The sequence below is a fragment of the Vipera berus genome (assembly GCF_964194415.1).
Source record: "Vipera berus genome assembly, chromosome: 5".
Lineage (NCBI taxonomy): Eukaryota > Metazoa > Chordata > Lepidosauria > Squamata > Viperidae > Vipera > Vipera berus.
Genome location: NC_138207.1, coordinates 30,494,568 through 30,507,213, shown reverse-complemented (window position 1 = coordinate 30,507,213; position 12,646 = coordinate 30,494,568). Strand labels below are relative to the sequence as shown.

Here is a 12,646-nt window from a genome sequence, read left to right as displayed (position 1 = left end):
CCGATTTTTATTTTTTTGCTTGCCATATTTCTGTGATGCATCGGATTGACGGACAAAATTAAATTCCACTATATTCAGTCTCACATTAATGCTCTGCTCAAAGTCATATATACACTGTAGAAAGCAATAAAGGGCTGAAGGTTGGATGAGACTTGACAGGGAAAAAAGAGAACTAGTTAATGACTACCTTGAGCAGGGATCTTCAAACTTAGCCCTTTTATGACTTGTGGACTTCAACTCCCAGAATTCCTCAGCCAGGCATGCCTGGCTGAGGAATTCTGGGAGTTGAAGTCCACAAGTCATAAAAGGGCCAAGTTTGAAGACCCCTGACCTTGAGTATGGGCGCGGATCCTAGAGGAAATTCTAAGTAAACTGAAAACAGGACCTGCTTTTCGGTTCAAGTTTACATTTCTTCCACTTACAATTTGATTACTCCGTTGTACCACGAATTGCAAACGACTAACGTGGTCCCTGCTGCTCTCCTCTTTGCCGTCCGGGGCAAACCACGGCATAGAAACCGCTCGCTCGCCTCTCCGATGGAACGAGCGACCGTTTAACGCAGGGGTCTTCAAACTTGGCCCTTTTATGACTTGTGGACTTCAATTCCCAGAATTCCTCAGCCAGCAAAGCTGGCTGAGGAATTCTGGGAGTTGAAGTCCACAAGTCATAAAAGGGCCAAGTTTGAAGACCCCTGGTTTAACGGTCTTCGGCGGGGGGAAAAAATCAGAAGAGAACGGAAAAAGCGCTTTGCGCCTGCGCGCGGAGCCTTGGGTCGCTCGCGCTGGCGTTTGACAGCTCTGCGTCGTTCGCTCTCCCTTCGGCTGGCACGCGAGGAGCGCCTGGTTGAGGTGTATCCCAGCGGGGTTGCTGGTCTGGGGGGCACGGAGGAGGAGGAGGAAGGCGGCTTTCCAGAGCGGCCTCTCCGATGACCCTCAGTTTACCGCGGGGCCGGCGCTATGGCTGCTCTATACCAGAGTGCAGACCCATCGGCCTCGGCTTCCCCGAACAAGCTGCTGGCGTTGAAGGACGTCCGGCAGGTGAAGGAGGAGACCACCCTGGACGAAAAACTGTTCCTGCTGGCCTGCGACAAAGGTAGACCTCGGCCTTTTGCTTTTTTCCCCTTCATGTCCGTAAGGAAACGGTTTTCGTTCGACCCGCATTATCAACCAGGAGCGGGCCTTCATCAATTGAATCCGCCCAGCATCCAAGCGGGCAGCGCCGGAAGAGGCCGGGGTTTTGCTCCTTATTCCTGAACGTATCTAGGATGAGAAACTAAATCCGAATGATCGGAGTGTGATTCATAAAAAGGGGTAGCAGCGCTCTGATTCTGGCCCACTGAGTAATTAATGTACATTCCTTGTAATGACCAAGAAGAACAATAGCAAAAGGCACATTCCCTTTTATGGGAATGTGCGGTCTGTTAGCTTTGTTGATGAAGGGTCTTAGCTTAAAAAGCACCAAGTAGTTAAGACTGTCAAGCCAACCCTATTGTAACCTGTCGTTTTGTCTGGTTAATTTCAGCTTTTGACCATTCTTCTTTATTTCTATATTTTAAAGGAGGAAGAGGGTAGTTTTCAGGGAATGCTTGCTTTTTAAATCAAAATTTACATATGACTGTCCTGCCAAAGAATTTAATAAATAGTAAAGAAAGTCATTAAGAATTCAAATCTAAATTGCTAAAATAGGTTTTTGTATATTATTGGTTTAGGTGATTATTACATGGTGAAGAAGCTTTTAGAAGAAAATAGTACTGGTGAGATGAACATAAATTGTGTGGATGTACTTGGGAGAAATGCTATTACCATAACTATTGAAAATGAGAATCTAGACATTCTACAGCTTCTGTTGGATTATGGCTGTCAGGTACTATTAATAACATAAGTATAAATTTGAAATTTCTATTCTTTTTGCCCTTAGAACATTGTCATTTTGTAATTTAACAATGTATATTTTCTTCCATGGTATGATATTTGCTATTATTTGTGCTTTAATTTTCTTCAGTCTACAGATGCATTATTGGTGGCCATTGACTCAGAGGTTGTGGGAGCTGTTGATATATTACTTAATCATCGACCAAAGCGATCCAGTAGACCAACAATTGTTGTTAGTATTACTTTAATTCTGTGTTTGAGAGTGCATCTCATGATGTCATATCTTCAAGCATGTATTTGATAATGGGAAAAGTTTGATCTTGACAACTTTGGAGAGCAATTGAAAAGTTTTTGATTATATATATGAAAAAGGGCATATGTATTCATTATTTCTAATTGTTTATTAGATTTATATTCAGGAACTCATGGACATATATAGCACTCTGCCACTCACTTTTCCCCACAACAACAATCCTGTGGTCTTCTATGGCTGAGGGTGGACTTGAAGCTATTTTACTGATAATTTATAAAGGATAAACATTTTAAAAGTATTAGTTTAACCTTCTTGAATTTAAATAATGAAATTGAAGGTTGTCTTAAACAAATTTCAAATAAACATTGACTTGTATACGCAAGTAGTCCTCGACTTCCAACAGTTCATTTAGTGACTGTTCAAAGTTACAATGGCACTGAAAAAAGTGACTTGTGCTCATTTTTCACACTTATGGCCGTTGTAGCATCCCCATGGTCTTGTAATCAAAATTCAGACACTTGTCAAGTGAATCAAATTTATGATGGTTGCAATGTCCTGGTGTCTTATGATCACCTTTGCAACCTTCTAACAAACAAAGTCAATGGGGAAGCCAAATTCACTCAACAACTGTGGCAAGAAAGGTTGTAAAATGGTGCAATATTCACTTAACAAACGTCTTACTTAGTGACAGAAATTTTTGGCTCAATTGTGGTTGTAAGTCAAGGACTATCTATATACATTATAAAAGGGAATAATTCTAACACTGGTTTTTATAAACATTACTAAAAAGATAAGAATTGTTACAGTATGTAAATTTAATAGTGTAATTGTTATCTTCAATATATCCCACAAGGTCTTTTCTATTACAATTTTTTTAATATTGGGAGAATCACTAGAAGTAACTCATCAAATTATCATGTACACATTGATCTTTTTTTTAATGTTATAACTTTAAGTACTATTGTATAAATGTGTGTCTGCAACTTTGGATGCTTAAGAAGGAGGAACACATAAGAAGCATAACTGAGTTTATTCATTCTACTTCTTAGTATCCTACCCCTAGAAATAAGAGGAATAGCATATGTACTTTAGAGCCATATATACATTTTTCATTTTAGGAAATAATTCTTCATGGAACAAAATGTACTTAGTTAACATTTGTCAGTCACTGCATCCAGTTTAGTAATTTTGAAATTAAAAATATTTAAGATCTTAAAATATATGTTTTGGTTTCAAATCAGATGTCTTAGATTTCATCTCTGTATTAGCAATTCATCAAGCTTAACTTATTTTCTCAGACCTCTGTCTGTTTGTTGCAGAAATTAATGGAACGTATTCAGAATCCAGAATACTCAACAACTATGGATGTGGCACCTGTCATTTTAGCTGCTCACCGTAACAACTATGAAATTCTTACAATGCTCTTAAAACAGGATGTGTCGCTACCCAAGCCTCATGCTGTGGGGTGTGAATGTACATTGTGTACAGCCAAAAACAAGAAAGATAGTTTACGACACTCCAGGTTACAATAATTTGATCTTCATCCATACCTGCAGTTTTTCCACCATTTTAAGTAATAATCATAAAGGAGTTTAGTTTATATTTTAGAATAAAATGAATGCTCATGACAAGGATATATTTGATGGAGTGTATAGATTTGCATGCAAAAGATGTTAGATTTAATCTCTGCTATCTTAGTAGAATTGGGAAAAATATTTGGATGATTGCTTATGGTCATTATATAGTAGTGAACACAATGGTTTAGCGACCTCACTGGTGGTAAATTAGTTTCCTACTATATACCTACTAGTCCTAGAAAGAGACTTTTGTAAACAAGGAACTATTTTTTTCTTCTACGTTACTATAAATTGCTAATATGTAAGCAGTTTAAAACATATTATTCATAAAAACAGATAAAACAATTCATTAATTGGATTAAAATAGCAGACCAATACTTGCTTTCACTGCTTTCCTAAAACATAAAACTCAGGGGGCAATATGATATTGGGTGCAAAGTGTTCCATAAATGTGCATATCCTATTCCCAAATAGATTGCAGCTGAGATTCTATTTGAAGAAGGCAGCTCTGAAATTAATTGGAAGCTTAATCATGTAGGGTTTTACAGTATAAGTCAAAAACAGGATTTTGAATTGTACTTGGGAATTTACTGGCAACTAAGGCAGCACTAGAACAACTTTTGTTTCTTAACTGTAGTGGCTTACAACAGGCAGCAGGCAAAGAGTTACATTCTGTAGCTGTAACTTACATACCAGCTGTAGCTTCTGGGTGGTCTCCAAAGGCAGCCCAAAATTGAATGCATTGCAGTATTCCACTTTATACATGATAAGGGTATAATACACTGTTGCAAAGGCTTCCTTCTGCCCAGAATTGGCACAAAAAAAGAAGCTGGGATAAAAGTCCCTTTGGCCAAAACTTCAACCTATTCATCAAGCAGAAACTGAATCCAGAAAGATACCCAGTTATTGACCTACGTTTTCAAGGACAGGGACATTACACCCAGAATCAAACAGGAGCTGAAATTAAATCAGATTGTCAAGACAGGAAAAGTATCTCTGTTGTTCAAGGAATATTTGCACATCTAGTTGCACAACATCTATTTGCTATCCACATCTAGTTGCTCAGAACCTCCAGTGTAGATAATTTTTATTATTATGAAATTACAATGGTGGATATAAAGTTGTTTTGAGTAGGATTAATGGGTTTGCATGTTTTGAGAATTTTAATCTAAAACAATTGTATTTTGAACAATAATGGATAGCAGTACATCTTATAATCAAGACTTTCGTTATCAGTATTTAAACTAAAAACATCTAAAAACTTTCTTATACTTGCTTTGAAGGATTTTTTTTTTGCTTACTGATAATGATATATGTCAGATTTCTAAAATAGGTTTCATATAAATGATGAGTTGAAATGTTTAATCAGATAAAAACTGTTTGTCTTAAGATGTTCTTTAACATTGCACCACAGATTTCGTCTTGATATTTATCGATGTTTGGCTAGTCCTGCCTTAATAATGTTGACAGAAGAGGATCCAATTCTGAGAGCCTTTGAACTTAGTGCAGACTTAAGAGAATTAAGCCTTGTAGAAGTTGAATTCAGGTATGATAACATGTATTACTATTGTAATTTCAGCAGCATGAATAATTTGTTGTTGTTGTTAGCTGCGAAGTCGTGTCCGACCCATCGCGACCCTATGGACAACATTCCTCCAGGCCTTCCTGTCCTCCACCATCTTCTGGAGTCCATTCAAGCTCACGCCCACTGCTTCGGTGACTCCATCCAGCCACCTCATTCTCTGTCGTCCCCTTCTTCTATTGCCCTCGATCTTTCCCAGCATTAGGCTCTTCTCCAGTGAGTCCTTCCTTCTCATTAGGTGGCCAAAGTACTTGAGTTTTAGCTTCAGGATCTGGCCTTCTAAAGAGCAGTCAGGATTGATCTCCTCTAGGACTGACCGGTTTGATCGCCTTGCAGTCCAAGGGACTCGCAGGAGTCTTCTCCAGCACCATAGTTCAAAGGCCTCAATTCTTTGGCGCTCAGCCTTTCTTATGGTCCAACTTATGTTGGCAATTTGATCTCTAGTTCCTCTGCCTCTTCGAAATCCTGCCTGTACTTCTGGTAGTTCTCGATCCACATACTGCTGAAGTCTAGCTTGTAGGATTTTAAGCATGACTTTACTAGCATGAGAAATGAGTGCAATGGTGCGGTAGTTTGAACATTCTTTGGCACTGCCTTTCTTTGGAATTGGAATGTAAACTGATCTTTTCCAATCCTGTGGCCACTGTTGAGTTTTCCAAATTTGCTGGCAAATTGAGTGTAGCACTTTTACTGCACTGTCTTTTAAGATTTTGAATAGCTCAGCTGGAATACTGTCACCTCCACTAGCTTTGTTGTTGCTCAGCTTTTCTAAGGCCCACTTCACCTCACATTCTAGGATGTCTGGCTCGAGGTCAGTGACCACATCATTGTGATTATCTGGGACGTTAAGCTCATTCTTGTATAGTTCTTCTGTGTAATTTTGCCACCTCTTCTTAATCTCTTCTGCCTCTGTTAGGTCCCTGCCATTTTGGTCCTTTATCATGCCCATTTTTGCATTAAACGTTCCCTTCATCTCTCCAATTTTCTTGAAAAGATCTCTGGTCCTCCCTATTCTATTGTTTTCTTCTATTTCTTTGCACTGTTCATTTAAGAAGGCATTCTTATCTCTTCTAGCTATTCTCTGGAATTCTGCATTCAATTGGGCATATCTATGTTTTTCTCCCTTGCCTTTCGCTTCCCTCCTTTCCTCAGCTATTTGCAAAGCTTCCTCAGACAGCCATTTTGCTTTCTTGCATTTCTTTTTCTTTGGGATAGTTTTGGTTGCTACCTGTTGTACAATGTCGCGAACCTCTGTCCATAGTTCTTCAGGCACTCTGTCTATCAGATCTAATTCCTTAAATCTATTTGTCACCTCTACTGTATATTCAACAGGGATATGATTTAATTCATACCTGACTGGCCTAGTGCTTTTCCCTATTTTCTTCAGTTTAAGCCTAAACTTTGCAAGGAGAAGCTCATGGTCTGAGCCACAGTCAGCTCCTGGTCTTGTTTTTACCGACTGTATAGAGCTTCTCCATCTTTGGCTGCAGAGCATATAGTCAATCTGATTTCTGTGTTGACCGTCTGGTGATGTCCATGTGTAGAGCCGTCTCTTGGGTTGTTGGAAAAGAGTGTTTGCTATGACCATCGTATTCTCTTGACAAAATTCTATCAGCCTGTGCCCTGCTTCATTTTGTACTCCAAGGCCAAACTTGCCTGTTATTCCAGTTATCTTTTGGCTTCCTACTTTAGCCATGAATAATTAGATGCAGGCATATTACAAGTGAGCCTGGCTTACAATACTATATACATGCTGAAACAGAAAATTCCTAAAGCAAACTCATTAATATAGCTCTTATTCCTAGACAAACATACTGAGGAATAAATAATATAAATAATGTTACTAAGAAACAAGAACTAAATACAAATATTTCATGAAGAATAACTTGTTTTAAGCTAAGACCATAGATTTGCAATTAACTTAGAAGGTACTACATATATTTCAAAGATTTATAGCAAATGTCTAGTTAAGGGCAAAATCTACACAGGATTGTGCTATGTTTCTTTTTTGGTTCAAACATACTTACTCTGGTTATATATCAGAGATCACAGTGACAAATTACTGTAGTGTAGTGTTGCCAAGAAAAAGATAAGATTGCATTCATGAATATTTTATTCTCTATATTGATAACATAACTTCATTCTGCATGGCAATGAAATGATTTTTTTAATTTTTAGAACAAACAATCCATATGCATCACTGAAGCCTTAAAAAGATAATGTCTTCTTGAAGTCCAGCTTGATTCCTGATGCCTTTATGGATATTAGCCTAAAGCTCATTTCTTGGTGGTATCATACAAATACTAAGCTTCCAAATTTAATAAAAATCAATACAGCACTGCTGCTATCTCTAACATTTATTTCATTTTATTAATTTGTTTTTACAATATTTATAATCTATTTCAGTTCTAACAAAGGGTACAATAAAACTCCATGCCCAAATGCATTAAAATGTATATAATAAAAAAAGCCATAAATCTAGTAGATGAAATATGTCTTTAAGGGATATTTAATGACTATGTAGCTAAATTATTTAAATTATTATGAATGGATGGCAAGATATATATAGCATTCCCTCTTCCAGTTTTCCCCATAGCTAAAGTCATCTATATCTGAAGGATTTGAACCTGAATCCCCTGGCCCTAGTCCAGCACCTTAACTACTATACCATTTTTATTTTTTAAAAGTTTGTCCTTTTTTAGTGACTGAATAATTTATTTGAATCAACTTGATTTTAGTTTATTCCAGTCTAGTATCCAATTTTGTTCAGGAAGGACCTTTATTCTTCTTTTTTGTTTGTATTAGTATTAGGTTAAATTAAATCTAAGTAGCATTGAATTATATTAAATTAGTATTAGAAGTAAGTTTTGTTACTTTGTGTATTTCCTAGAAATGATTATGAAGAACTGGCCCAGCAATGCAAAACCTTTGCTAAAGATTTGCTTGCTCAGGCACGGAATTCCCGGGAGCTCGAAGTTATATTGAATCATACTGCAAGTGATGAACATGTGAATAAACGAGGATTACTAGAAGAGAGAATGAATTTGAGTCGCCTAAAGCTTGCCATTAAGTATAACCAAAAGGAAGTATGTCAGTTTTGATTTATTAAATATAGACTCCTGTAACAAATAGATGGGATAAAACAGATACGTATCTTAGTAAGTTTTCAACTTCTAATAATTAGAAAAAAATTAGTACTAATTCAATACAATCTATTAAATTTCTATAGGAAGTCCTTGACTTATAACCTTTTGTCTAGTGATCATATGAAAAAGCACTGAAAAAAGTGATGTAGGACCAGTCCTCACACTTACAGTAGTGGCCAAAATTGTGGAAACCTTTTGGGAAAAGTGTACAGTAGAAATGCCACCTTTGATTAAGTTTCCACCAATTTTTCTTCTAATTTCTTTATAACTGTAGCCTTTTTCACTTAATAATACTATTTTACATTGCTTTCTGGGCAACCAGTCAACTCTTTGCACTATTACTTTAATTTTATTACATTTTACAAGCTCACTAAATGAAAGAACACAAAAAACCCCAACCAACTTGATAGCGATCACATAACACACACATAAATGTCTTCCTCTCAGCTTCAATACATGACATCAGTGCTTTTTTTCTAAAAAAAAAAAAAAGGTGCCGGAACTCAGAGGTGCTGTCACTGGGAGCGATGCTGGTGTCTTGCTATGGTGTCGCCGCCCATCCTTTGCACCCCCGCCCCTGCGGCTCAGAGCCACATGCCATGGGGATTCCCCTCCCCGCAGTTGCCATGCCGCGGCCCATGCTGAGCCCCCACCCGGAGCTGCTCCGAACCCCGACCCAGAGCTGTGTTCCTCATGGCAGTGGTCTCCGGTGCCAAACAGCTGATGGCCTCTGGCACCGGCACTCATTCACTTACTGCCCCGTCGCTTCCAAATGCAGTGAGTGAGTGAGCTGTCGGGCTCGGCATGCCCGACATTCGGGGAGGCCGCGGAGAGACCTGCCGGCCCCCGAGACCCGCCGCCGGCGCCCGCAGTCTCCCGAAGAGCCGGGGAAGGGCACAGCCGGCAAGACAGCCCAGCAGCCGCCCGCCCGCCGCCTGGTGAGGCTGCAGAACAACTTACCGGGCCCCAGGAACAGCCGCCGGCGCCCGCATTCGCCCGACGAGCCAGGGAGGAGCGCAGGCGCCGAGACGGCTCGGCAGCCACCCGCCTGTCATTCGGAGAGCCCGTGAATCAACCCGCCGGCCCACGTGAGCGGCCGACAGCGCCAATGTTCTCCCGACGAGCCGGGGAGGAGCGCGGCCGCCGAATCGGCTCAACGGCCACCCACCCCGCACCTGGAGAGATCGCAGGGCCTCTTACCGGGCCTCGGAAACAGCCGCCGGTGCCCGCATTCGCCCGACGAGCCAGGGGAGAGCCCAGCAGCCCCGGGGCCGTCCGGAGGGCCGGGGAGCAGCCGTGAGGAGGCGCGGCCGGCAGTTGCCCAGCGGCCGAGCAACAGACGGAGGAGGGGCGCCGGGGCGGTCCAGGAGGCGGCAGGGCCGCAGACAACACGTTCCGTTGTTTTGCCGGCCTCCTTGCGTGCTAAGGGACTGTGTGATAGGCTCCAGCGGCGGATGGTCCAAGCGGCGCAACTCACGGCGGTTTGGGGACCTGAGGGGGGAGGCGAGGCCGTGCGAGGCTCAGGGGAAAAGGAGGGCGGTTTGGGCTGGGGGGTGGCTTACCGGCTGCAGTGGTGGTGGGACGGGGACGGGGAGGATACGTACCTGGGGGCGGGTGCCGAAAGGCAGGAGCCAAGGGGGGCGGTAGTTAAGTAGGGTGAGGGCGTGGGTAGGCAATTAAGGGTGTGGTGGTGGGTGTCGGTTCTGCCGGCTACTTAACAGCGTTGATTGTGCTGTGAAATCAACGCTGACTTTGAACGTCTTCGAGTGTCTGTTTGTGAAGTTAATAAACGTGGCTCAGGAGAACCAGCTCTCATTCCGGACTCATTCTTCCTGGTGATTCGTCGGACGGGGGCTGAAAGTAAGTCAGCGTTGATTTCACAGCACAATCAACGAGCCAGGGAGGAGCGCAGGCGCCGAGACGGCTCGGAAGCCACCCGCCTGTCATTCGGAGAGGCCGCGAAGCAACCCGCCGGCCCACGTGAGCGGCCGACAGCGCCAACGTTCTCCCGACGAGCCGGGGAGGAGCGCGGCCGCCGAATCGGCTCAATGGCCACCCGCCCCGCACCTGGAGAGATCGCAGGGCCTCTTACCGGGCCTCGGAAACAGCCGCCGGTGCCCGCATTCGCCCGACGAGCCAGGGGAGAGCCCAGCAGCCCCGGGGCCGTCCGGAGGGCCGGGGAGCAGCCGTGAGGAGGCGCGGCCGGCAGTTGCCCAGCGGCCGAGCAACAGATGGAGGAGGGGCGCCGGGGCGGTCCAGGAGGCGGCAGGGCCGCAGACGACGCGTTCCGTTGTTTTGCCGGCATCCTTGCGTGCTAAGGGACTGTGTGATAGGCTCCAGCGGCGGATGGTCCAAGCGGCGCAACTCACGGCGGTTTGGGGACCTGAGGGGGGAGGCGAGGCCGTGCGAGGCTCAGGGGAAAAGGAGGGCGGTTTGGGCTGGGGGGTGGCTTACCGGCTGCAGTGGTGGTGGGACGGGGACGGGGAGGATACGTACCTGGGGGCGGGTGCCGAAAGGCAGGAGCCAAGGGGGGCGGTAGTTAAGTAGGGTGAGGGCGTGGGTAGGCAATTAAGGGTGTGGTGGTGGGTGTCGGTTCTGCTGGCTACTTAACAGCGTTGATTGTGCTGTGAAATCAACGCTGACTTTGATCGTCTTCGAGTGTCTGTTTGTGAAGTTAATAAACGTGGCTCAGGAGAACCAGCTCTCGTTCCGGACTCATTCTTCCTGGTGATTCGTCGGACGGGGGCTGAAAGCAAGTAGCGTTTGGAAGCGTTTGGATGTGACGGGGCAGTAAGTGAGTGAGTGAATGAGCAAATGGCATTTGGAAGCGACGGGGCAGTAAGTGAGCGAGCGAGCAAGATGCCTTTGAAAGAGACGGAGTGAGTGGGGCAGAGACTGAACGAGGTGCCTTTGAAAGAGACGGAGGAGTGAGTGAGAGCGACTGGAGGCTTTTGTGAGCAAAGTGTGAGTAGGTGGGAGGGTTTTTGCGAGCGAAGGGTGAGAAAAAAAGGGAAAAGTGAGGGGGAGAAGTGAAAAAGAAAAGGCACTGACTTCTGACTTCCTCTGTTACAGGAGTAGAAGGAAGCATTAACATTGAACCTCAACTTTTTGCTTTTCTATAATATTATAAACTAGCCATTTCTATAACAATAAATGAATCTAACCAATGAAACCCAAAATATCCCCCCCCTTTTTTTTAGTCATCAAGTTTTTGATACCTTGTTAAGCACTGGTGGTGCTTGAATATTGTCATGTCCTAAAAGTGGTACAATTTCTGAAAAGGTTGAAAGGCCCTGATGTAAATGCAGCCTAAATTGTTTATTGCCATCCTATTTGCAAATAATATCTTACTTACCTAGTTGAGATGGTGTAGTTGGGTATCAGGGAGGGGTGCAAAGTTCCTGCCTTCGCTGCAGACAACTTGCCTGTGCAACATTGCACAGTGAAAGATTGTGACTAAACAAAATTTTAATGTACAGATAATACCACCGGAAATTATTTTAGCCTTTTTAATAAATGTTGTTATTGATGTTAAGCTCACCATGGAAAACATTATATATTGTTATGTGTATACTAGGTTAATTATTTAAAGACTGAAGTGCAACATAACCAGATTCTAAATAATCTATTTTTCAAAACACACAACAGTCCAAACAGTAAAAGTAAAGTCCAAATTAAGAATATTTCATTCTTAAGAATTGTTTAATTTAAAGTGGTTTAGTTGTAATAGATGGTTATAGATTCAAAATAGTTTTCAAGAGTATTTACAAAAGATACTTTTTTTTTCTAGCATCAGCTAAATTAGACATATTACATTGAGAAAAATGTTTCTTATTTCTTTCCTTTTACCTTTATTGATTTCATTGCAGAGATGTTAACATAGGAAATAGATTATTTTGTTATCTAATTTTACCTTCCAAAAAACAGAAGCAGATGAAAAATGTGAGGTTATTGGCTTTTTTGAATTAGCTGTTTTAGATTCTAAAAGTTTAGTTCCTAAAGAAGTAACCTTGTAAATAATTTTAATGTCCTCCTCTAGTGCAGGGTAGGCAACCTTGGCTCTTTTATGACTCAAGGACTTCAACCCCAGAATTCCTGAGCCAGCATGGCTCAGCTTGGAAACCTCTCTCTTTCCCCTCAGCGTGGCTGGCTCAGGATTTCTGGGAGTTGTAGTCCATGAGTCATAAAAAAGAGCCAAGATTGCCTACCCCTGCAAT

General features: G+C 42.4%; 1 protein-coding gene across 1 annotated transcript in view; it reads left to right on the top strand.

Annotated features, from left to right (window-relative positions):
- The first annotated feature begins 826 nt into the window (after positions 1-826).
- Positions 827-12,646, top strand: part of TRPC1 (transient receptor potential cation channel subfamily C member 1) — a 28,654-nt gene continuing 16,834 nt past the window's right edge. The window contains exons 1-6 of the mRNA XM_081328275.1: positions 827-1,092; positions 1,709-1,863; positions 2,002-2,103; positions 3,444-3,646; positions 5,116-5,247; positions 8,174-8,369. Coding sequence (XP_081184401.1) covers positions 957-1,092; positions 1,709-1,863; positions 2,002-2,103; positions 3,444-3,646; positions 5,116-5,247; positions 8,174-8,369 — 924 coding nt within the window. The 5' untranslated portion in view covers positions 827-956. The remainder of the gene's footprint in view (positions 1,093-1,708; positions 1,864-2,001; positions 2,104-3,443; positions 3,647-5,115; positions 5,248-8,173; positions 8,370-12,646) is intronic.